Below are 26,667 nucleotides of genomic sequence, written 5' to 3'. Positions count from 1 at the left end.
TTTCCTTGAGTTTGGTCCCTCCCAGCACAGTGAGCTGAAATATTCCAAATTAATCCTCCTCCTTCTCCCCCACAAAGTCACCAGCAGTGAAGAAGAAAGCGACGACTGTAAAAACCCGACAGGCAAAGCCATCATTTGGAAACTGTAAGTTCACCAGTTAGAGGAAATGGCTTCATTTTTTAAGAAAAACCATCTCCCCACCAGCCTGGTGGTGTCTGCCATGAGGCACCACCTTCCCCCCTGCTGAGCTTCACAGAAATCTGCTCTGTAAAATAGCACCTCACCCTGCTGCTCCGTTTCACTCTCTGTCCTCCTGCATTTGTCTCAGCACCGTTGAACAAGTCACCAAATGACTTTTCTCTGCACTGCAGACACCCAGGAATGAAAGGCAGTGAACCAAAGCCTGACCTCCCATCACTCAACACACCCAAACAACAGCAGATAAACCCGAGGCACTGATGTTAAGTGCTGCATTCTCTGATTAAAACACCTGTGTGTATATATATATATATATATACATATGGCTATATTTATTGGGGGTGGACAGACACTAAGGATCTCACAGACTAGAGGAGACTGGAGTAAAAGTCATGGTGGACATGAAAGGGCCCCCACTAACCTTGCTGGTTCAGGAGCCACCAGCAAAAGTGTAACCAAACTGTGGTGAGACCTTGGGCTTGGGACAAGGAAAACCTCAGCCAGACAAAACCTCAGCCAGACTTGTCTTTGTCAACCAACACAGATCAACTCCAAACAAGTCACTGGGAGCACTTCCCAATAATGTAGACGGTTTCAGGCAGGATTCAAAACATGAGCTTTTTGCCTTTAGAACAAAAAAGCTGTTCCATGTATAGAAAAGAATTTCTGTGGAAATAATTCAAAAGGAAGGGTTAAGAAAACAAGGCACACTCAGTCTTTATCGGGCTGAGACTTTGCACTTCACCCATCTAAAGCACATCTCTACTACCCCTCCTCCTCTTGGAATACAGGACTGGCTGATTTTTTTGGACTAACTTGACTAAAAAAGGGGTTAGACAAGAAGATAGTAGTGACTGAAGAAGTCACAAAAATTAAGTAAGTCCCTGAAATGAGTCTTTCCATTCCCACACAGGTCTCTGGGTTACCAGCTTCTTGAAACAGGTCAGAAAAACAACCCCAAAAACCTCACATTTTATGCATCTCTGCAGTGTTTGCTACCTGATGAAACACAGCTCAAGTGATGCCCTGGCCCCAGACTAAAACTGCTTTTAGTTTAGCTTCTGTTGCTCTGACAAGAGCAAGAGACAAAGAGCCACGATTCAACACCCCAGCTCCTCCCAGACCAGCTGTGTCCAAACACCTGCACACAGGCAGGACACTTAATTTTGGAGGATACCAGCTTTTCTTTCTGGTTCTTTGAAGAAACTTTTCCCCTTGGCCTTTAAGAACTCCAGTACACTTAATGAAGCTGGTGTATCAATTCAGTGGTCTGTCAAAAACAAAAAAGAAATGCAGCTAGGAAACTAGGAGGCCAAGTGAAACACAAGTTGCTTCACAGACAAGAGGGGTTAACTCTCCTGTAACAGCAAGGCAGGACAGCTGGTGAGCTCTGGAAATCAGGCTGAGGCATCATTTCTGTTCACATCTACTTAGAAAAAGGCACCCAAAGGTGTCCTATTTCACAAGGCTATTACACACACAGGTGCACATTCTTCTAAGAGTGACACTGTCAAGCTATCTGATTCCTCAGGAAGGGCAACATACTTGAGTCTGTGTCAGAAATTTTAAAAATTGCAGATCTTAATTCAAAACCTACTGGAAGTTCCACGAGTACAGCCAGAAGTGTTTGGCACAGCCTTTATCTGCCCTTTTTCAGTCAGTAAGGAATGCTGTGATGTTGAAGCTGGTCAGTCAGCAGGTATGACCTGGAAGACCTGAAACCCTTCTCTGGGCCTCTGAAGGATCCTAAGTGGGAAGCCAACAGTGAAGATGTCACCAGCAGCTGGCAGGGAAAGCCATTTTATTTGGGTTGGGAATATGCAGGGATGTGTATTTCACTGCCTTCTGCTCACAGACCAAAGCAAGACAGAAGAAAAAAAAACATTTTCAATGCAAATCTTCAATTTCATACTCTTCTGTCCCTGCTGTGTTATAAGCACTGCATTTTTCTCTAAATAAAACCTCAAGGAAGAAAAAAATGAAGTCAGAGCATAAAGACACCTGGTCCCACCACCAGCAGGGAAAGTGATTTCCTGTGTTCAAGGGACATGTTTCTTGATGGTTTAGAAAGGAACTTTGAAGCAGCCAAGTGTAACATTTGCTTCTTTCTGAGAGGTGACTGAGCTGCTCTGGCCACCACAAAAGCAATTACAAGAGAAGCCAGGGCTCCCAGCTTTGGTTTTGACAGCAAGATGATGAGTGTAGTTACTCCTTTCCTTACAGCTGAGCAGAGAAGAAAGGAAAGAGCTGTCACAGCTGCCTGGCTTAGCTCAAAGGTGGGTAAGAAGGGAAGGTTCACAGTGTGGGGCTGGGACACACACAGGGGACAATCCCTCCAGCAGCAGAGGGGATGGAAGATGTTCTGTTTCCCCCTCCTCCCCACTGCTGATACAGATGTTTGTTCTTGGATGTCACCTTCCTTCACCTGGTGCCAGCCCAGCCCCACATACAGCAGCCCAGCTGGGGAGGGGCAGGGGGGAAGGAGTACAGCAGACCAAGTAGTGAAAAAGCAGATTTGGCTTTAGTATGTTTAACTCGACTGCTGGAAAATCAGTGTGGAACAATGTTGCCCAAAGCCTGTCCAAAAGGAGCTGACCTCCCCACCAGCAAACACAGCCAACCAGCAACAACTGAAGACAGGAACTGGTGGCACCACTGAGGCTCCTGGCCCTGCACTGGCAGGGACAGGCAGCAGAGCAGGACAGGTCAACGTGCTCTCATCCCAGCTGCCTGAGGGACACAAAAGGACCTGCACCTGTTAGGTACAAATGTCAGAGTGAACCAGTCAGCTGAAGCTACTTGGGGAAGCATCAAACCCCAGAAGGGTTTCCTTCTGTCTTGTTCTCTCATACATCCAAGGATTTATCTATATATATAGATAGTATATCCTAGAAATACAGAGGAACCTTCAATCCAGAGGTGCCAGTGCTGCTTCACAGGCCAAACACCAACATCCCCTCCTCCCCTGCTGGCCTTGCAGCTCACTTCCCAATGCTGGGAAGCAGCCTCCATGACAGGGTCTCTTGCCAACCCAAAAATGTCACCTGCTGTCACGTCAACTGTTACTCAGGAATCTGCAATCAGATTTTGCCTTCCTCATTCTGCACCTTGCAGCAGAATGCAAAAGAAATTTTGGGCAGAAGGTAAATCCATTTACACAATTGCATGAATACATCTAAACCTCAGTTCTGAGCAGAAGACAGTTATGAGCAAATATGATGGGGAATCCAAGACATTTTCTGTGATTTCCTACCTATAGAGACTCCAAAGTACACAGGCTAGGAGGAAATTAAAGGCAAGATATCTTAAGAATAAGTTTTAGTCTGTGGTAGATTTCTGACCACTGAAATATTTTTCTTTACCATCTATAAAACCATCTGGCAGTTGCAGAAAGAGACAGCAGTTATGGCAAGTCTCATATCCCTTATTCCACACTAATGAGGAACACACCAAACTGAGCTCTCTAGTTGTAAATGCACAAGGTTGGCATCCACCTTGAAGTCACCAGTCATTCCAGTTTGCTAAGGCTGAGTAGGTTTATATTTCATGGAAAAAAAAAATCCAACAAAAATCCTGCTTAGGACTTCTTGTCCTGCTCAGTTCCAGTCAGTGCTGCAAAATCCCTGCAAAGCTCCTGCAGAAAACAAAACACCATGCCAAGAAAACAAAAAACAACCAACCGTGATGTTTTTTATGACATGTGTTTTCCAGAGAGTCCAAGACCAAACTTTACAGCACCCTGCCACCTTCCATCACCACTTGTAAAATCCTGAGAGCAAGTAAAAAGGAAACACTTAAGGGATACTGGGGAGAGAACAAATGGAAACCTGACCTGCTTCTACCAATGAGTCTGTTCTGCTCCAGCAGCTTTCCCTCTGAGCCAAGCAGTCAATCCCATTTACAGTAGAGTTGGGTTTGGTTTGTTGTTGGGTTTTTTTTGGTTGGTTGGGGTATTTTTTTTTGCCTCCAGAATTTAAAGCAGGAGGAAAACATACATGCAGCCTAGAAACCTTTACATCAGATGGGAGCAAAAGTATCTCACCACAGCTCAACCCAGCCCCTTCCCAAACCCCAAGTTTTTGCAGAGCACTAGACCAGAAGGCTGTAAGGTTAATGGAGACCTTTCCTGTGGAGAATGACAACAAAGACTGTGCTGAAGATTTACACCCTCTCCTTACAGAGAGAGATGACTCAGTGCCTTATCACATACTATTTTCAAAAATAAATTAAACAAAACAGTTTTAGAATAGCAGCGAGAAGGGTGTGCAGATCATTTTCCTGTATTCCATGAAAACAAAGGAAAGATGTTCTTTCCAATGCAGGGGTCAGGCTGAGGAGGAAAATAAAAACTCTGAATGTTCTCATTTGGTCACTAGAGCAGGAGAAGCAAAGAGAGAGAAGGGTCAACCAGCTGCCTGCCTGATTTCAGCACTGCAACCCTATGACCCTCAGCTGCATATGTCATGAGTTGGTGTCCCAGGCAAAGAGGAGAGGGGAGGAAGGCTGGGAGAACTCAGGCCACAGTGCTAATTCCTTTCCTGCACAAAGACAGTCTCTTGAGGACACAGGCCTGCCTCCTGCAACGTGATCTCATAGTCCAGGTGGGAGAGTTTCCTTCGAGGGAAGTTGGTGAGAAGTTCAAAGCGTTCATTGGGGTATCCTTTAGCCTGGACGTGTTTCACAAGGGCCTGGAGAGAAAGGAAGGCAAAGGAGTGTCACACCATGCAAAAACAACACAAAAGGAGGTCAAAAAAGATCCCATTTTCCTTTGAAAAAAGGAAGTTTGCAATCACAAAGGCCATTCTGGATATATTTTGCATATAGCACAGGCCCTCTCTTACTTCCACACCTCACTTGGCCCACACGTGGGATGAATAACAACCAGGAAAACCTGATTCTTTAAACAAAAAAAAAAAAGACACACACAATGGCACATGAACTCCAGCCAGCTGAATCCCACACCCCACATTCACATCACAGGAAAGGAAGATTTGCCAAAATAGATCATCCTTAAATGCCCCGAAACAGAAGGAGAGAGAAATGGAGATGGGCAGAACAGCAGGGGCTGCAGCAACAGAGCAAGACTTGGGCAGAAGGAAAAGCTTTTTTAAGAGGGGGGGGGAAAAAAGACAATTCATATGTAATAAAGCAGGAAGCATGAAGAAATAAGGGGGTCCCAAATACTTTTGGTGGGCAACTTGTGCCAGTATATTAAGTGCATGAAGGTAAGCCAGGAGTGTTAAGCTTCTGCTAGTACTAATTATTCAACTAGTTGCCCCTCATTAATTAGCTGCCCCTGCAGGACCAGAGTGACCCAGCAACAAGTGGTTGCCAACAAGCACGTGGCAGTTACTGCTGCTCCTCACAGGCAAGGGGCTCAGGAGAGGACTTGGGTGGCTGCTGGTGGTGTTTGTGTTCTGGTAGGAAGGCAGCACTGACATGACACAGGACTGGTCCCCCACAACAGCCCACAGCAGAATCTTGGAATGGTTGGGGTTGGAAGGGAGTTCTGGAGGTTCACAGAGTCCAACCCCCTGCCAGAGAAGGGTCACCTGGGGCAGGTCACACAGGAACACATCTAGACAGGTCTTGAAAGTCTCCAGAGGAGACTCCACAGCCTCTCTGGGCAGCCTGTCCCAGGGCTCTGTCACCCTCACAGGAAAGAAGTTCTTCCTCGTGTTGAGGTGGAACTTCCTGTGTTCCAGTTTGTGTCTATTGCCCCTTGTCCTATCACAGGGCACCACTGAAAAGAGACTGGCCCTTTCTTCCTGACACCTCCCTTCAGATATTTGTGAACATTATCAAGATCCTCCCTCAGTCTTCTCTTCTCCAGCCCCAGGTCTCCCAGCCTCTCCTCATCAGACAGATGTTCCAGCCCCTTCATCATCCTTGTTGCCTCTGCTGGACTCTCTCCAGTAAATCCCTGTCCATCTTGAACTGGGGAGCCCAGAACTCCACATAGTGCTCCAAATGTGGCCTCACCAAGGCAGAGTAGAGGAGGAAGAGAACCTCCCTCCACCTGCTGGATACACTCTTCTTAATGCACCCCAGGAGACCACTGGCCCTCTTGGCCACATACTCCTCTTAATGTTTCAGGGGCATGGATGGAGATGGAGCACAAGGTCAAGGAGCTGCAGGAAGAGGTCAGGATGTTCTGCTGCAGCAGGGAAGATGAGCAGGAAAGCAGTAGGATGCTGGCAGCAACACTACAAAGGCAAGAATTGAGGCCTTGAGGGACAGAAACAACAAGATGACCAGAAGTAAGACCCAAAAACAGGGAGGACAGCAAATTGCAGGACAAGGCACTCTGGAGACTCACAACCTGTGGTAGCAAAGCAGCAGCTCTCTCCCCATTAGTAGAAATTTTAAAAAAAGAAGAAAAATGTTGAAAAAGTCTTGGCAATGAACGGGGAGGCCAAACAAGCTCCACTGAAGACACAACTGGACCCACTGGTCCTACTCAACAGGTCAAAACTAGCAGGGAGAAGCAGCAATGCCTGCTGGTGGAGGGAACTCCTTCTGCAGGGGACCAAGACACCCAGCTGACCTAACTCCTGCTGCTTGCCTAGAGCCAAGATCCAGGATGCCAGAGGGACATGGCTGAAGAAGATCCAGTGGAGGGCCATCAAAATGCCTAGAGTATAGGAGACACCTTGGTACATGAAGGAAAGCTGAAGGACTTGGATTTGTTCAGCCTAGAAAGGAAAAAGCTTGGTGGGAATATGATCTCAGTGTTCCAATCTGGAGAAGATAAAGGCATTTCTTTCACAAAGATGCACAGTGACAAGAGACAACACACACGAGTTGCTCCAGGAGAAATTCCATTTGGATTTAAGGAAGGAATTCTTCACTGTGTGAGAAATTAAACTTTGGAGGAAGTTGCCCAGAGAAGTGGTGGAATGTCCCTCTCTGAAAAGATTCTAAAATCAGCTTAAAAGGGCCCTGGATAAACCTCACCTACAGCCCTGCTTTCAACAGAGGCTTGGACCTCCAGGATCTCCAGGGATCCTTTCAACCTGGACTTTCCCAAGATTTGAAGACTCCATCACAGCCAGGAAAGTAGCTGCATGGAGGCATTTCATAAAAACCCACACACAAACCCTTGGAACAAGGAGAGTTTTGCCTCAGCTTCCTCTTTTACCTGCACTGCTCTCCAACAGGCTTTGCAGACCACAACACCTGTGTCTGAGGAGGAATTCAAGTGGGGGTCACTTCTTTTCCAGGCAACAAGGATGATCTAAATTCCATTACAAACCACTCGATTTAAAAAGTCAGTTGAGTTTACTGCCCACATCTCCCCCCTGCTCAGTTTCAAAGCCAGCCTTTCCTGCACACCTTACAAACACTTGGTAGACTACAAGTTATCCAGGCAATCCAGCCATCTACTTCACTGCACACAATGAGCAATGTTTCTGTGAAAAGGCACTTCTGCCTTTTTTCTTCTTCCCTGGGGTGAAAAGAAAGGGATAGGGTAATATTGGAAGCAGATGCACATCCTGGAGATAAGAGTGTGTAAAGAAGCCACTCTTGACTGATAACAAAGCCACAGATTAAAAGAAATGTTTTCAAAGCAGCCACTACTGGTGGGAGAGCCAAGATCCTCTCATCAATTAAACTTCTAAAGTGCATCTGTCTCCTTGACCACTTTCTTTTTACAGCTTGAAAAATGGAAACAAGGAAGGGCTGAAAAGAATCAGCATGGAAATGATGCTCACAAAGAAACATCCCAGACTCAATCTTCTTCTGACTGAAAGGGCTTTAAAAGATCACATGGCATGAGCACAAAAGCTGCCTGTTCAGCTCTGCAATCCACAGATCTCTTTACTCACAGACCTTGACTCACCTAAATTCCTCTGCTGACTGCAGAGCAGGCAGCAGCAATGGAAATCACATGGCAAGATTAACTTCCTTAAATTACCACAGTCCATAAAAGGAGTCAAAACAGAGGTCAAGATTATCAGGAATATATCCATTTTACACCTATGTAGCACCTACATAAATCAAGTATTCCAAAGGCACAGAATGGTTTGGGTTGGAAGGTGCTACATGTTTAACAATACATGCAATTTGATTTAACAGACTGCTTTCAAAAAGCAGTTAAGATAGCAAAGAGCACTTGGCAAAAGATTATACACTGATGAATGCAAGAATGAAGGTGTGGAAGTAAAGCTGGTTCCTACAGGAAGAGAAATGCTCTGCAAGTGTTCTCCCTTTGTATTTCAGCCCCAGGACTCCATGTGTAGCCCTGCAGGCAGTCTGCAGACCTAAGCTTATGCTGGGTTTTGAGAGATGATGGTGTAACAAAGGTATCTTCTTTTTTTCCCCTTTTATTTTCAGGCCAAAGAGTTAAAGATGAGACTATCACCTTGAGACACTGAACATTTCCAGAGTGCTGCAGACTTGGTTATAGCCTCATTTTCTGTGAGAGATGTAACACTTTTCTTCTAAATCTGCAGGAGATCCACCTGAAGAGGTCTGCTTTTGCCTTCCCTAAGACTTCAAAACAGAGCTTTTAGGTTGAGCACATGAAAATGAGCTTAACTGGCTGTTGTGTCATGAATACTCACAGCTAACAGGAACAAAGAGACCTCTTTACACACTGCTTGCAGATAAACACCTGCCAAATGTTTGGTGGACACACCATCCCTATCAACTTTTCCAAGGTAAACAAGCCCAAAGCACAGTAAAGACACACACCTGAAACACAGTCATTAAAGAATACTGTAACAAATTTGTTCCTTCAAAAGTTCTTCCTCCAAAGACTGCTCTACTGTCCACATCCAGAGGGAGTGTGGAAGAACAATGAAGGAGATGGAAAACAAGAGCAAAGAGTTTTGCCTTTGATTTTACAGCTGTCTGACCATGAGCAATGACTGAATTTTTCCATTTAGAGAAATCCCACAGACCACAAATGAGTGAGCTCAGAGTATTTGCCTCCCAGTGCTCCAGAAGAGCTGGGGAGGGACTTGGGACAAGGGCTTGTAGTGAGAGGACAAGGGGGAATGGATTAAAACTGGAAGAGGGGAGATTGAGGTGAGACATGAGGAGAAAATTCTGGAGTGTGAGGGTGGTGAGAGCCTGGCCCAGGTTGCCCAGGGAAGCTGTGGCTGCCCCATCCCTGGCAGTGTTGAAGGGCAGGTTGGATGGGGCTTGGAGCAACCTGGGCTGGTGGGAGGTGTCCCTGCCCATGGCAGGAACAAGGTCCCTTCCAATTCAAACCACTCTATGATTCTATTATATGATTTTATGGTCATTTAATGATGAATGCAAAAACCCCATAGAGTTATTTTAGCAAAGAAACCATCAATTCTGGGACTAAGGAAGACACTGGAGTGTACGTGCAACCCAAGCAGCAAGGGAAACATACAAAGCCAGAGTCTGTTGATGGGAAGAGAGGAATGACAAAGGAGAAACACAACAGAATGACAGGGCAAGCAGTTCTTGGATGTACCACTTTGCATCCCATTCAATAATGCCACCACAGGAAAAGACATTCTCCACTTTCAGCTCTCCTGTACTCAAAGAAGGATTCTGATTAACTCCACTCACCAGCAGTTTAGCTTGTTCAGGCAGTGAAACTTGTTCCCTCTTCCCATCTGGATACCTTAGCATCAACTGTGCCTTTGGTCCTGGCATAAAGGAAGTTACTACAAGTTAACAAACAGCAAGGAGCTCTTGGGTGGATTTTAGGTGGCAGGCTCTACTGCACAGCAGAGCAGGGCTAGGGACTGAGACAAGGTTCCAGGCTATCAAGATATACTTCTACCTAGTGTTTAAAATATACACATCAAACTCAGGACTCATTCAAGAGTTAATAATAGTGACTGGAACCAGTCAGTGCTCCCAGAGAAAAGTACAGTGCCTTTGAGACCACCCTCCTCTGCTGCATCCCAGCTCAGACACCACAGCGAGGAACAGAGACTCTGGGGACCCATTTATGGACGCAGCATCAGTAAAACTTAGGCCAGATCATCAAAGCAGCCAAGCTAACTGAGCCCAAGGTGGGGCTGATTTGATTTTCCTTCTCTCTCTACCATCCTGCCAGAAGCCTGTCGTGTGCACCTGCATTACACCAGTGCACACTTTATTCATGGGCAAGGTCTACAAAAGAAATCTGAGCTTGGTGACCAAAGCAGCTCTGCAGTTTCTGGTGGCAGCACTATTGCCAAAGTGGTGCTGCTGCCAAGGTGAATCACTCCAATGTCTGGTGTCAGGGAGGGAGTAAAACAGAAGTTTTAGGTTTTCAGAACAAGGGATCAAACCACGCTTGTCAGCACGTAAAGATTTTCAGGGAAAAAAACCCCAACAAAACCCAGAACACAGGTCACTATAAAGACAACAACCACAATGTGGGAACTTACCATTCACATCTAGGCCCCGAAAGGTGCTTTCAGGCTTGTCAGTTGGCTCCTCCAATATCCCTGCATCAACACAGGGCACTACTCTGTGGTTGGATGTTGTCCCAGGCTCAGTCCTTGCAGGGGGCTCAGGCTGAGGCCTCCGGCTCTCCTCCTTTTTATACCCCAAGTCCTTGTGTGGAGACTTCCTCAACTTGGCGGGAGTCTCCGATTCCTCCTCCTCCTCAGAGCCACAAACTGAAATGAACTCTTCACTTCCAGAAAAAATCTCTGACTCTGACTCCTCATCCGACCGACTCTCCTGCCTGGCCTGTGAGGAATCAAAATGTGTCTCCTGCAATGAGGCTTTGATAGCAGCTTCCAGCTGGCTGTCCTCACTGGCATCAATGAGACTCTCCTGTTCAAAACAGACGTGACACAAATACAGAGAAATGGTTTTTAGGCAGGTACAAAACCAAGAGGAGATCAGTCTTCCAAAGAGAAGCTACTCAAATTGCCAGGAACAAACAGCACAGAAAGCTCCTCATGCTGTGGTAACTTAATGAAGTGATAAATCTTCCTTCCTCACATGCATGATTCTGTGACTGCTAAATCCAAAACAAACACTGAAAGCACAAACTGCAGGACAGAAATAGTTCTGGTGGAAGAAGGTGCTCCCTGGAGCACTGTATTTTTGCATCCTCTTGCATTAACTCATTAGGTCTCTTGATTCTACTGAATGTTCAGTCAGGACAGCTGGATAAAGACAGCCTAGCATCTTCTTTTAGGTTTTTCCAGCCCTCCTAGAAGGACTCAGGAAAGGTCTCCAGGAAAGCTGGGGAGGAGCTTGGGACAAGGACAGGGGGTTGGAGCTGGATGATCTTGAAGGTCCCTTCCAACCCCAACCAGTCTGGGATTCTATGATACTTACTGAACGAGAACATTTCTGGGGAGGGCTGGTAGAATGGCCATCCAGCTGTCCATGCTCACTCAGGAACCCAGTCACTTGGTCCAAGAAAGAAGTCACATCTAGCTGGTGCCACTCCACTAGTTTCTGGCCTAGGGAACAAAAGATGTCATGAAACATAATTTCAGCACAAGACTGCACATTTGCAGTCCAACACACAAATAATTCACTGCTGTGTGTGTGTGTTACTTGTGAAACCACAACATCCTCCAGGGTTCCTCCTTCCACCCCCTTGAAAAGGTTTCAATCATGGACAGACATAAATACAGACCTTGTTTATTTCTATTCTTTTTATCTATGGTAACATGTGCCCAGAATGGTGAATTAGGCTTCAAAATTAAAAAAGCCAAATCACTAAGTTTATGAAGAAGTATTTCTACATTCTTGCCTGCTTGGATTCTACAGCTTTTCAAAAATAACATTTCTTTCTATAAGTAAAATGCTAGGAGTGTCCTAACTTCAGTTCCAACCTTTAAAAAAAAATTAAAGGTTTAGGTTGTTTAAATCAAATAACAAGAAATCTCAGCTCTGATCACAGACACTATTACTTCAGTCCTGAGAAGCAGGAGACCAGACAATTAATATATGATGATAAAAGAAGAAAGGGTTTTGGGATACAAAAGAAAAATTAACTATATCAAAAGAAGTGCTGGTAGAATTCTGATTCTTCAATTAAAAAAAAAACAACAAACCCAAAGCAAACAAACCCAATGTCTAAATGGTCTTTCAAAATTAAGATGCAATTTAATAAGTCATCTCTGAGCTTCACAAAACTGCTGTGCAAGGAGCAGGGAGCAGATTCGTGTAATTCTTACAAATATCGTAGTTTATTCAGCCCGTGACTTGAAGGAGCTTCTGAGAGGACACTTAGAAGAGAATTAATTCCACAGTTTCACCACCAGGTGGCGCCACCTTCGCTGTCGAACAAGGACTCGCTAAGCTGCACCAAGTGCAATAACCAAACACACAACACTTCAGCAAGACTGGGGAGTATTATCCTCTTAGTTCATCCAGAACGTCATCACTTCACTTCTTCAGAGACAACAAGGTCTCTCAGAGAGCAAAACAACCTAAGTGGGATTCTTCAGGTGCTGTGAAAGATGATATTCTAGGCTACAGCTGCCAGGCCTTCTCATGGGATATACAGTAACCAGCTGTCACTTCTCTTACCTGTTCTGGGATCCAGGATGGAGACGTAAGGGAAGTCTGCTAATTTATAAAACTGTATATACCTCTGTCCTTCCTCACTGTCATGGTATACCTACAAAAGACCACGTTGGAAGCAAATTACTGGGTGGAGAAGGAACCCAAAACAAACTGTATCGTCAAAACGTACAGAGCTTCTCTCTGTTGTACAGTTCATGCCACAAATGTTAAGCAGAGTTCTCAGTAACTCTGACAAGGTGCAAATACACCTGCAACACTCCATGTATGAGAAGCTACCTGGTAACATCTTGAAGGCAGAACTGAAAGGCAGCTTGCATTCAAGTGCATGTCCCTGAACTACCTCTCCACCCATGAACTACCTCTCCACCCATGAACCACTGCATCTTTTCTGCAAGTTTCCCAAGAGAACTGCCCCTTGATTTGAAGAGTCTCTCCTTTTCACTGCCCCATCTACCAAGGCATTAAGTTACCCCCAGGGCCCCATCAATCCCTCTCACCTGCCAGAAGATGAAGTGCTCCCGGATGATGTTCTTCACAGCCTCATTGCTCCAGACATCACGGTTCAGACACTGACAGGCAAAATCTTGCACGTTCTGAATGTTGATCATGAGCCATTTGTTCTGCATCTGACCACACTCCTTGGCCTGCAAGCACAGAGAAAAGCTCCATTAAGATCTAAGCAAAGGGCCTGACATAATCAAGTGCTAGCAATGCTCAGTGATGTCTTCTAACACAGCCAGATTTTTCACCAAAACCCCTTCAGAGTGAGAAAGACTAGTGAAAAGGCTGCCACAAAGAGTAGGGCTGGAAGACCTGCTTTCAATGAGACTGGTTGTACTACAGTGTCACATCAATGACCAGAGCTGCTGGATTTCAACAAGCCAAGCACAGAGTGGGAAAAGCAACTGGGGGAGGGGGGAACACACACACAGGGATGCTGAATAAAGTATTTGTTGGGGAAGGAGTGTAGTTAACCACACTGAGCTGACAACAGAGGAAAGACCTGCTCACTTTCAAGAGAAATCTGTGGATCATCTGCTGTTGGAGAAGGCTGCCTAAGTGACAGAGGACTTGCTAATTCAACAGCACCCCCTCTCTGCATGTTTTTTTTTTTTTGCTCTTCAGTTTTGAGTTAACTCTATGACTGTGCATCCTTTTTTGATGCTTCTTATCCAGACTGCAAGTGGGGAGGAAGACAGGAAGGTGCAGGAAGAAATCTTACTGGTTTGAGTCACAAAGCTGGCATTGTCTGATTGCTTGGTTGCAAGTTAATGGTAGGAGTTTGAGCAAGAATGTAATTCTGATCGGTGAACTGTCAAACCTGTTGAAAAAAAGAGGGCTATATCAACAGTAGGAATGCTCTTACCACCTGGAAAAATTGGAACTAGCACATGAACTCCCTTTCCTTCTAAAAAATTGGAAAAAAAATATTGATGTCTAAGTGCGTTCACCATCCTGCTGCTAATGCACTTAACAGCAAACTCAAGGAATGAGGATGTTAGGCAAGATTTTGCTGTTTGGGCAATATTTTGTTCTCCAAACCAAAGATTTGATTTTAAAAATGAATTTTAGCCAGTGTGCTTTTGAATAGTCAGCCTATCCAACGTGTGACAGACAGACAGACATGGGAGCTGCACACACTTAGCTTCACTAAGTGAGGAATCTCAGTCTACAAAATTGATCTGCATGGCCAAGTGACTTGCAGAGCCAATTTTTATTTTACTCAAAGGAAAAAAAAAATGAATGGAGAAGCATGGAATAGTTCTCCTGTTCTCACAAGGGACCTCAGGCTCACTGCTGACCACTAACATTACAGCATCAGAATCCAGTATTTGGTCACCAGGTGAGAAAAGTGGGGCAGGTGACACCTAAGGAACTGCTAAAGGTCTTAAATATAGTCATTAAACTTTTATTTAAAAGGCTTCTTTTTGAGTTAACTGGGGATTTTGAGAACTAATTCAGGGAAAACAGTTTAAGATAAGGCCTAGAGGCACTGCCCAAGCTTAAAGGGAACAAAAATCCTTGTTATCTGAGTCAACGGGATTGCCTTGGCCCTGTGTTTTAATGTAATCCATAATGAATTATAAGAATTTATGTAACTAGAAAGCTGGGAAGTGCATCTACAATTTGACTATTTGCCAATGTTAGTGAAAACCTGGCTCTACCTCTCCTCAGTCCAGCTAAAGTCCCCAAAAAGGTGTAAGCAGGAAATTCCACACAGAACATCTGTGAAGCTGGGTTTTCACTGGTAGAGCAGGTGTAGCTTTTGAAACTACTTTTCACTTCCCTCTAAAAACAAAAGGCTTCACATTTAACATTTAAAAGGACAGTCACATTGCTACCATCTCACACACCAACAACTCTGCTCTTGCACAGCTACCAGGGTTTGTCTGAGGGGGTAGAGGTGGGTGGAAGGAGAAGAGTGTGGAGGGAAGAAACGCTATGGGTTTGGAGGTCATATAGGTGGGAAAGTGACAAAAAGAACATGGGAAGGCTCAAGAGCTGGCTTGCATGTCCTGGGAGCTGTGTCTGTGGGCTTTAGATCCACTGTTTCCAACCTAACTGCACTCCATGCCTCTGCTTTTGAGTGATAAAGGCCAGAGTCAGGGAAGGCACAGGTAAGGACAGGACAACCACTCTGCAAGCACCTCTGGTCCAGCTTTCAGCAATCAGCAGAGGAGGAACTTTCAAAGACAGGTAAAGATTCTCACATACAAGGGGCCAGATGCAAAAAATCCAAAACCAATCTGTCCTAAGTTTACCCTTTCTACCCATTCACATTTTTCATCACAACTTAAAGCAACAAAACAGCAACTTGGTTGGACAATATGTGAAAGCAGTCTTGTTTTGCCCTGGATCTCACTGGATATCCTCTAGCTCTTGCACTACTAAAAGTAACATGTTTTCCCTCTCACTTGACTTTTCTGAACCACGTGTGGCTTATAAACGAGGTGGTTCTTCCTTAATGCACTGCTTCTTTAAGTCAGCAGAGAGAAGCAAGGAAGTGGAGCCAGCATCTTGTGACCTTCTGGACATCTGCTAATCAAGCATGATTCAGCTTGGAAGAAAACAGGTGACAGAAAGTCAGAGCATGAGATTATCTAACAAGAAATATCCTGTCTGTGCTACACTAACATTTCTTGCCTGGGCCAGGGCACTCATCTTTTCACCAACCAACCATCCCTGTGCCAAAAGTGCAGTCTAGAAGAACCTTATGCAAAGATCATCACAACATTTGAGTACAACGACTGGATTAGCTTCCCAATTACTGCTGCTTGCTACACATAGCATAAACAAAAAAGAAAATCAGTATCAGCTGTAAAGCAGAGAACAGTTAGAAAAGGTTTAACTTGTAAAATGAGGAAACTTCATACAGGCTTGAAGATCTGCAATATTACCTGCAGTCACTTGACAGAAGCACTGAAATCCTAATGAGTGCTAATGAGAACTATCTCTTCCTCAAACAAAAAATATAAACCAAGTCCATTCAAGTCCATTTGGTGCACACCCCCCCAAATTTAGGGAGAGATTTATTTAGGGGAGATTGAGGGGAGACATGAGAAGGGAATTCTTTAGTGTGAGGGTGGTGAGAGCCTGGCCCAGGTTGCCCAGGGAAGCTGTGGCTGCCCCATCCCTGGCAGTGTTGAAGGGCAGGTTGGATGGGGCTTGGAGCAGCCTGGGCTGGTGGGAGGTGTCCCTGCCCATGCAGGGGGTTGGATCTAGATGATCTTGAGGGTCCCTTCCAAACCAAACCAGTCTGGGACTCTATGATTCTAAATCACATCATATGCATGAGGAGATGAACACCTGCAATTCTGGAAAGCAGCCTTTGAGATTAGAAAAAAACCATGCTGTTCTTTATGAAGTATGTTTGGTGTTCAACTTAATTATTATAGTCTAGTGATTTATTCCTAGCAGATTCTACAGAGATAACTATTCAGGAGATAACACTGGAGCTTAATACACATGAAAGCTCAATATTAAAAGTCAGGAAATGACAGTTAAAAATCCCTTGAGCAACTTTAATGGGCTCTTAACCACACAACACTCCTCAAACACAGATGTTTTAGTGACACTGTGTATTTAAGCTCTGAAAGTTTATCTGAAATTTTCTAGTAAGAAAAAAAAGGCAGCTCAGATTAACATCTTGCTGGCCCAAGTAGCTGTTTGCCTCTGTCCCATTCCACCAGCCACTAAGTAACTAACATCTAGTGGCTCAGTCATCACATTCAAAAAGCCTGCAGGATCAAAAGAGGGTATTTTACAGATTTTCTGTATCAAATCTTTCTTACCACATTTTCATGGTGTAATTAAGTTAATCACACAACTTCACAAGTACAGTGATCATGAGTTGCTCTGTATGTGAAGCACACTGCTTTTTTCACAGATAGCAAGCTCAAAGAAGTCATTCAACACTTGATAATGTCTCCTCAATGAAATGTCATTCTCACCTACTCTTAAAAGCTTTACTGAGTTAGAATGAAATGTCAGCTTTTTGCACCAAACTTTCTTGGTAATTGAAGAAAATTAAGGTTTCCTGGGGAAAACCAAAGGCTACTAAATTTACTTACTATCAAAATCAACCTTAGAGTACCCAAAGATGAGCAATAAAAGATAAGCAGCAAAGCTACATGAAATCTTTAGGAAGACCAGTTGCCACTGCTCTTGCTAGGTTTGAATAAAGTCATAAATCATTAATGATTCTATGATAAATGTAGGTGGCACAAAACTGGCAGGATGTTCTTGCCCCTCCAAAGGTTAGAATATACCCCACACCAATAATAATAAGAAAACCCCACTTAGATTAACTATGAGGGCATCAAAATTACAGTGTTTATTAGTCCTTGGTGCTTTGGAATGTGATAAACATATCTGATTTATTATATAGTTCACATGTGTTTATCTAGGTGTACAGAGATGGAGGAAGCAGCTTGTTAAGAGATGAAATCTGAGAGACTCAGGTCCCTGGGTTCACAGGAAGCCCAATGTTGTCTTAGCCTGAAGCAGTACAACAGTTTCCCATCACAAAAGGTAAAATGGAAGGGGTCATGGCCAGCAATTTGAGAAGCTGAAGATTTTTACTGCAATGGGGTTGAGGAGCAATAGTTTAAAATGAAGGGTATGCCATGAGACAAGGAACTGTGCAAGAACACAAAGAGGTGAAAACCAGTCCCAGAAAGGGTACAATCTTTAACTTAATCAAATTAACTCTTAATTTGAATTACTGCAGCTGAAAGGACGAGGTGTGCAGATATAACACCCCCATACTTTTTAATTCACAAGAGTGACTAAGAATGCAGAGCCCTTAGGACAATCGGATCTATCAATCATTTATTTCATCCTCTGAAACCACTTCAGGCTGTGGCTGATGCCCCAGCCAGCACTGCTGAAGTCTGGATATCCTTTCTGCAAGACAGGAGGAAAGACCAGCCCTCATCTCAAGCTCTCCAGCAGAGGTCAGAAGGCACTCCCTGACTCTCCCTGCTCCAGTCTGAAGCAGCACTGGCTGATTCCATGGGAATTCCCTTTCCCTTTCACCACACATTCACTGGGTTCACAACCACCACTGAACCAGAGGCCCAGTATCATCAGCTGGAGGACCTGACACAACCTTGTTTGAAGTACCCCCTGAACCACATATCCCAAGGCATAGATGCCTCAGCACCAAACTCTTCAGTCTCCTCATCTGCTTCCACTGCTCCAAATCACTTGCTGAGGCAGACACAGCTATTCTTCCTTTCAAACCTGGAATTTTGTTACAGGATTAAGCATATGGAGGGCACTGTCAAAACAGGGGAATTGGTGACAAGCCAACTGATCCCTGGTGATTTGGGAAGCACCACAAGAGAGATGAGGCCAACAGGATGAGAACTGGAGACTCCATAAAGGCACACAGCATTTCTCCAAAGATTCTCCAGTAGTGCTCAAGTATTTCTGCATGGCAGGACAGAGAAATGTGACAAGAATGTAAACAATACTTCTGTTCAGCTCCTGGAGTCAGATCTCCAGCACTATTTGCAGCATCTGTATCACACCAGCTGATCAGTAGTTAGTATTCTCATTAAATCATCCTGTAATAATAACCTCAGCTACTTAAAGATGACCAGATGGAAACCCAGTAGTAACTGTAACTTCTGAAGAGTATTTGGAAAGGATGGACTCATGAAATAAAAATATATACCAATGTGCATATTTTCTAATCATTAGTTAAATCATTGATCTATATTATAACAACTTATGACTAGACCCACACGCGGCTGCACAGACAGGAAAGGTGACACTTGAAATTATTTCTGGAAGATGGGAGACCAAGGTGAGACATGAGGAGGGAATTCTGGAGTGTGAGGGTGGTGAGACCCTGCCCCCAGGTTGCCCAGGGAAGCTGTGGCTGCCCCATCCCTGGCAGTGTTGAAGGGCAGGTTGGATGGGGCTTGGAGCAACCTGGGCTGGTGGGAGGTGTCCCTGCCCATGCAGGGGTTGGATCTGGATGATCTTTGAGGTCCCTTCCAACCCAAACCAGTCTGGAATTCTGTAATTCCATTACTCTAATGGGCCTCTTCCCAAGCAGACAATCCCTTGGATACTTCTCCCACTATCAGATGCAAAAGACAACAGGCTGTGATTTTATACAAGAGCTCTGCTGAAGATGATAATGTGCCTTCATGACAAAGTCATCCTGCACCACCACTACTGTTTCTGTTCTGACCAGCCTCCTCTGGGCACTACAGCCTTCCAACAAGTGTGATTTGCCACCCTGACAATGAAACACAAACAATGTGGGCCATCATCAGTAGTTAAATCCTTCACTAAATCATCAACCTTTCAATAAGCAGTCCATAAAATATTTATCACTATATGGCCCTTTGTAACCTTCTCATCACCCAAGAACCTGACCCACACATGCCAGCAGCCTAACACAAGGCTGCACACAGTCACCAGGTAAGAATTGGCACCCAAATGTCAAAACTTACTGTTTCAAAGCTGCCTTTGTGCATCAGATCAATGGGAGGCCTGAAGAGGTCTGCTAGAGTTGTGAGTTTCTTATCTACTGCCCCTCCATTCCGTAGCTCCTGTTCCTGTCGAACTGCACAGCCCCAAGAGGAAAGGAAACTGAATTAGACACAAGACTCACAAGGTGGGTTTATTATTGGCAAGATGCTCACACATAAAACTTCTGCACAAGAGCCACAAGGTTAGACCACAGTGAACAAGATGAGTTGCTATGTAAGGGAAAAACCCTGCTTGCCTCAGCCTTCCCAAGCATCGGGCATTTATTTATAAGATTTATAACATCATAAGATGTTTAAATACCATTTGAATTCATGTATCAGCAGAGGGGGTCATGTGCCAGTGTTTAAAACCAAATGAGTAAAAAAAACCCAGCCATGACTTGTCCCCAGTGATGCTTTTAAAAGGGCAAATGAGCTAGATTGTAGCATCCTAACTTCTACTTGAATTATTTCTATTCCACTGTTTCTATTTCTTGACTGTAAGGAAAGAAAATAAACCCAAACAGATTTAGTTTACATAGTGCTATCCAAAGGTATTTCTCTGTCTTTTTCAGGTGGATGAGTTTTCAGACTAGTTTGCCCACAGTTGGAGCAGGTTTCTTTTAGTGGTATCAATTCCATTCAAAATAATACAGAACATACTTCCTACATGAACATGATCCTATACACTAAAGACAAATCACAGCAAATGCTCCCCCCAAAATGCAGTGATACAATATATTTTACAAAACCCAGTCAGCTGAAATGGGCAAGAACTATTCCAAAAACTTGCCAGTAGTGAAAGGAGCTGTCAATGGGCCACAGTGTGCAAAGCATTTTCAGGCAGACATTGGATCCCCACAGGAAAAAAACCATCCCTGTGTAGCAGGTCTAGGAGCCAGGGAACAATTCTGACTTTCATGGCCAGAGCTAGCCAGGCAGTGACATTCATCCCTGATGTTTTACCAAAATCCATGCTGAAGTTTCACCATAAATGCTCACAGTGGTTTCCTACATTGTGCATCATTAAATGGCTCATAACAAAGTGAAGATGAGGAGAAAAAAATGAAGGGTATGATGGGTCTTGTACTTTCATTTACAGTTCCCGGTGTTTACTGGAAAACCCTGACTAAACGTGTCAGGGGAGAGAAAGTAATTCTGACCCAATACATTCCCCTTTCATTGCTACAATTGGAACTATTTTTCAATCTTACTTGTATTAAAAAAAAACAACAACCAGAACCTCTGTCTTACTGATCTGTAGACACTTACTGGTTTCTGTCTGGAAATCCCGAAAGCCATCAAATATGGAGCGTGCGGGTCTGCGTCTTTTAGGAGCTTGGAATGAAGGAAAAGACAAGAATTATTTCAGAAGTATGCTAGGAACACAGTCACATATTAGTACTTTACATCACACTTTCCCCACCTTGGTGGGAAAACAGTATAGGAAACCAAAGTATGAATGATGTGGGAGGGAGGTCATTAGGATGGGTTGGACGGGAGGAAAGGAAGAGGTTGTCTGCAAGATCCATTTCCTGACACATCCTCCTTCCAGCAAACTTCACCCCAGGAACAAAATATGGATCAACAAAACACAACAGCTTCAAGTTAGGCCTTTCTGGTGGGCTCACCAAGGCCCATCAGCACATAGCTGCAGTGCAGCAGTGTGGAGTCACAACTCCAGTCAGGACTTTTGTAAAAGGCCTTCAAGTCGATGGAAAACCTCCAAGGAGGAAACCCCACGGAGGGATATTTTGCTTATTCAGAAACACATTTGCTTCTTTCACAACTAATTTCTGTTCTTCACTAATCTCTTCTCCAAATCCTGTACAAACTTCTTAATTGGACTGGCAACAGTCACACTCTTCTGTTGGATCCAGTATCCCTGTCTGCAAGAACACCTTGGGAATAGATTACCTGCAAGAACACCTTGGGAATAAGTTACCTGCAAGAACACCTTGGGAATAAGTTACCTGCAAGAACACCTTGGGAATAAGTTACCTGCAAGAACACCTTGGGAATAAGTTACCTGCAAGAACATCTTGGGAATAAGTTACCTGCAGCTGCCAGAGATAGCTGCCCAGGCAGATCACTGGAATAGCACCTAGAAGTGCCCCTGAAATCCTGCAGTGCAGCACAACCCCTGTACTTGGGGTGCAAACTAAAATTACCTGCCAAGACTTATTCCAACTATTTCTCTGCATTACTGTTCACTGAAAGCAGAACAATTTTCAGATAGAACTTTCAAAGCCTAATTGTTATAATAATATGATAAATAATAAATTAAACAGAGTAATGTAAATACAGTTCTTGTTCCTTGCATTCTTCTCATACAGAGGATGGAGCAAAAAGAATCAGTGTGTCCCACACAGAATGTAATGGAAAAAGAAAGCCTGAATGAGAAACATTTCTGTGAATAATGCCTCTCTAGCTGCAGCAGGTAGCATCTTTTGCACCTCTAAATGCTTGGGCACAAGCACAACCCATTACAGCCAACCTCAGAGCAACTTAAACTACAGCTGAGAACAACAACTGAAGGACAAGGTCAGGAAAAGCAGCATTTCCCTTGCCAGGCTCAGCTACAGTCTGGCAGTGCTGGGAAAAGTGTTCACAGCAGTCCAAGGTAGATGCTTTCCTGATCACCTTTGTAGAGCAAGATGGGATCCATGTATCTGGCAGAGCACAAATAGACAAGGTCATTCTTGAGCTAGAAGAAAACCTAAGCTCATAGGACCATCTCTATATGACATTTTAGGACAGAAACCAACACGTCTCCTTCTTTGAGGTTATAGAGCTGAAAAGCCCAAGTATCTCTCCAGTTCCAGGTTGCCAGGCTGCTCCATGCATGTTTGTCCTCTTCATTTGCACTCACCAGGCAAAGCTCAAGGTTTTATCCCACCTCCTTGAACACTTCCACAGCAGGTGGCACAGTTCTGAACCCCAGATGTACACTGATCACAGCTCATTTCCTGTTGCTTCACAGTGTCTCATGAAACAGGAGCCAGCAAATTAGTCCCACTGGGAATGCAGCACCTCTAATGTGTGAGGTTTCCAGTAACACCAGTGTTATTTCCCAGTAGGCATTTGTGTTACAAGGCTGCTGAGTTGCAGCAGGAACAAAAGCCAACCAAGAAAAAAATGTCTTCATATTTAGCAAGTCCTACTTTTCTTCTGTCTCTCAGCTCGTCTCAAGGTAAAGAAAACAAAAAAAGAACCACCACCAAAAACTAGAACACAAACCTACCTCCAAACAAGGGCTCAGGCTCCACTAAAATTTCCTGTTTTTGAGGAATTGGAGCTCGAACTTCATCCCTACCAAGGAGGAAAGAAAAAAAAAAAATCATCAGAGAGACCACTATATTCCAAGTACTATATAAACCACATCCCATTGTGCTCCAAAGGGCTCTGCAACTTGAACCAGCTGAGGACACTCTTGTGTTGTTGCATCAAATCTAGGAATTTGGATTCAACAAGAGACCATCCATTCCCAGTCCTGGTACTGAGGCAGGACTTGGTACACTCCACATGCAGGTCTGGCAGGGATGAGCTTTTTAAGTCTTGACAGAAGATTACACAGATCCCTGGGTGACTACATCCCAGGTTTTGTCAATCTACTATTCAAATGTTTTTTACTTCCTTAATAATTTGGATATTAGTTATTAGTTAACAAGTCTTTAAACTTGGATAAGTCTCTTTAAACTTAGCAAAGGCTGCTAATTAATCTGCTTGCCATTCTCCTCCCCTGGTTACTACAGAGATGCAGACTTTGCAGTTCCTCTGCATACTAGTGTACACAACCCAGCCTTCCCAGTGCCCAATCTGGTTGCACTTAACATAAGAAAACCCTTACAAATGGGACTAAGGTGACTACATTTATAAAAACCAGAACAAGACAGCTCTCTAACTCCTAAATTAACATACAGCAAGACTGCTGGAGCAATTTAAAAGTAAGCATCTCTTACTACTGGATCTCCACTTTAATGTCTTGAGCTCTGATTGCAAAAACCAGCATGTGTAAGCTACAGAAAACTTCTGAACTACATGCAAGGGTGTTTCAACTTTGTTGGTCTACACCTCAACTTACCTAGTAAGAACTTACCCACCCAGAACAAAATTGGAGCAATCAACTCAACAAGGTCATCAAAGAAGCACACATTACAGTGGGTTGACAGCAGATGACAAGTGACAATTGTTGTGTTTGTTCTGCTTCACACTGTGAAATTCTTAAAGACAGGCTGCTCATGACACAAAGGTGCTCGTGGGGTACCTACTCAGTGTGTGGTCGAACAGCAGACACCCCTGCAGAACTGGTGCTGGGCTCCTCAGCTATGCCTCCACCATCCAGAAACATGGTCACAGCCATCTCCAGATTATTGTTGCATGCTTCAAGCATGTGCTTTGCCACGCTTTCACTGGCACCTGCCATGCAAAAGAAAAGTTCAAGCATTCTCCAGAAAGCATTTGGATTGGAAGCTCTAGGAACTGGAAAGGTTTCTCTGGGTAAACAGTAGCAATTAGAAAGAACAGCTCGTCAGTTGCCACAAAGTACAACTGTGAAATGAGACAATCACGTATCTCTCACAGGGCAGGGGAATGCCCACATACAGGACAGCCACACTACTTCCTTCCATCAACAGCAAACTTAGTGGAACCAACCTGAGGGGTTTTGGCATGATTTTTATTTTCTTCCAGAGGTCAGACCTTTTCCTGGTACCCTTTTCCAAACACCAGGAGGCATACACCAAGAAAACATGAAAAGCTGCCTTCACATTTGAACAGGGAATATGATAAGTAAGCTGCTAGGTTTTTTTTCTACCCACTTACAACAGATCTTTAGAGATGAAAGAAAAGATATTTTGTTTTACTAACTGTGCTGAAAGACCAAACTAAACCAGCATAAGCTCAGTTCACACAGGAGGGGAAGAAAGGCAAGAGGGAGAAAGTGGTACTGGTTTACACAGTTATCTGCATAATGACTAACATTTACTGACATCTCTCCCAAGCTCAACTAAATCCAGTCTTATTCTTGCTGCCCCAGGATGAAACACTAGTTCTCAGCATCATCTGTAACTCTTTCCTCAGGGGGTGAGGAAACTTCTGCTCAAAACCCATCCACAGAAGCACCCTCAGCAGTGGAAACTCTCCTGCACCCAAGCCTTGAAATGTCCACAGGATCTGTCTCTGTAGGTGGTGGGCTGCCAAAGAGTTCATTTTCCTAGGGGAAGCTTGGTAGAGAAGAAGAGTGGCAAAATGCAGCTCAACCTGTTTGGGAGTAGCTTCTGGATCTGTAGTGACTGCAGATCACCAAGATGAAGACCACACTTTCCCCTGCATCAGATAACACACGATCACATGTTATCACAGATGTGATGTTATCACAGATAACACCAGTTTGGGCAAAATGCATTTGGGTGTTTCTTAGATTTTCTGGGAGAGACTCAAGAAGCTCTAGTTTGAACAGACTAATAAGAGAGAATATGCTTTGAAGCTGTCGAGATAAATCAGACCCAAATGATCTGTGCTGTTGTATGAAATCACAAAGGCCAACTGATCAAGGGAGCTGGTTTTCCCAAAATAAACCAGCCTGCTATGACAAGCACCCTTGGGTGGCAGTCAGCTGAGCTTTCAGACCTTGATCAAGGTGGAGAAGGTGCAAAATAAAAACTAGTGACAGCTCAAAAAAATATAAATCTATGTGAGAGACTCAAGTCCATGCTCTTCAAAGAAAGTGCTCTCTGGCATTTCCAGCTCAGGGGTGACTCTGTACCCTTTCAACTCCGAGCTGCTACACACTGTGGGTGTGTGCTTCTGACACCTGTCAAATCACACTTGGCAAGACCAAACCCCCCGGAGATCCCTGCTCAGGACCTGAGTGCATCCAAGCCCAAGCACACGGACAGCGAGCTGGTCAGAGTCACCGAGTTAAAAAGCAGCTTCTACTTGTAACAACTAACAAAGCTCAACACGTTTCATGAAACGCTCCCTCAGCCTTTGACACCTAACACCGTAAGCCAGGGGGAACCACCGTGAAGCTGAAGACACAGAAACCCAGGTCCCTTCCAACCTTAACCATTCCACGATTCTATGAAGTGGCTCAAGCGTTCCAGGCACACCAGCTCGGGCAGAACTCATCACACCTGCCGCAAACTTCCACCTCCGAGCGGCTTGCTGGGCTCGTCAGCCAAACTAAACGCCCAGAAGTCGCCTGCACTTTGAAGACTCGTTTGTGTTGTTCTCCTGGGAGCACACACAGGGCTGGGCTCCAGCCCCCCGCCCGGCCCGCGCCTCCCGGGAAGGGGCAGGAAGGGGGAAACGCACCGGCACCACCGACAGGCTCCGCCGAGCGAGACAACCGAGAAGCCCCTTCACCCCGCCGCTCGAAGGGTGAGGCACGGCGGGTGTCCGGGCCGGGCCTCGGGCACCTCCCGCCCCGGCGGGCCCCGCTGACAGGCCCGGGCACCACCGCTGCCTCTCGCCTGAAGGGGAGCAGCGACAGAACCCCGCCAGGGAACCGGAGGCAGCGTGCCCGGGGCCTCCCCGCCGCTCCGCCTCGCCTCGCCTCGCCCCGCGGCCCGTTCTTCCCGCCCGCCGGTTGCCCCCGGAACGCGGTGACGGGGGGGGGGAACCAAACGGAAGCTGGGGGGGGGGAGGGGGGTGTCCCGGTGAACCCCCCCACCCCGGGTTTCCCTGCGCCTCACCCGTGATGGCGGTGAACTGCTGGATTAACCCCTTCAGCGCCGAGGAGGCGGCCGAGCCCCCGGGGGCCGCCATCTTGCCGCCGCCGCGCACCCGCCGGGCCGCGCGCTCTGCGCAGGCGCGCGCCGGCCCCGCCCGCCGGGGAGGAGGGAGTTGCCACGGCAACCGAGCGCCCCGCCCGCCGGGGAGGAGGGAGTTGCCACGGTAACCGGGGCCCCTCCCGCCGGGGTGGAGGGAGTTGCCATGGCAACCGAGGCCCGGCCCGGCCTTCCCCGGCCTCCCGCTCCTCCCCTCGCCTTGACTCGCGGGTCTG

General features: G+C 45.3%; 1 protein-coding gene across 1 annotated transcript; it reads right to left on the bottom strand.

The window, feature by feature from the left end:
- Window positions 1-1,653: 1,653 nt before the first annotated feature.
- Window positions 1,654-26,438, bottom strand: UBXN7 (UBX domain protein 7). The gene is made up of 11 exons (XM_051625978.1): window positions 26,357-26,438; window positions 23,930-24,077; window positions 22,903-22,970; window positions 20,931-20,996; window positions 19,641-19,753; window positions 13,167-13,313; window positions 12,673-12,763; window positions 11,467-11,594; window positions 10,560-10,953; window positions 9,748-9,827; window positions 1,654-4,886 (listed from the first exon to the last, which is right to left on the bottom strand). Exons 1-11 carry the CDS (start codon window positions 26,427-26,429, stop codon window positions 4,725-4,727), a joined length of 1,470 nt encoding a protein of 489 aa, XP_051481938.1. The 5' UTR covers window positions 26,430-26,438; the 3' UTR covers window positions 1,654-4,724.
- Window positions 26,439-26,667: the final 229 nt, after the last annotated feature.

The sequence above is a fragment of the Apus apus genome, chromosome 8 (assembly GCF_020740795.1).
Source record: "Apus apus isolate bApuApu2 chromosome 8, bApuApu2.pri.cur, whole genome shotgun sequence".
NCBI classification, from domain to species: domain Eukaryota; kingdom Metazoa; phylum Chordata; class Aves; order Apodiformes; family Apodidae; genus Apus; species Apus apus.
This window is presented reverse-complemented; position numbering and strand designations above follow the sequence as displayed.

Coding starts and splice junctions, on each gene's coding strand:
- UBXN7 (XM_051625978.1), bottom strand. CDS start 26,429: ATGGCGGCCCCCGGGGGCTCGGCCGCCTCCTCGGCGCTGAAGGGGTTA. Junction 11,595..12,672: donor CATCCTGGATCCCAGAACAG/GTAAGAGAAGTG, acceptor TTTGTTCCCTAG/GCCAGAAACTAGTGGAGTGG. Junction 10,954..11,466: donor CCCAGAAATGTTCTCGTTCA/GTAAGTATCATA, acceptor TGTTTTGAACAG/GAGAGTCTCATTGATGCCAG.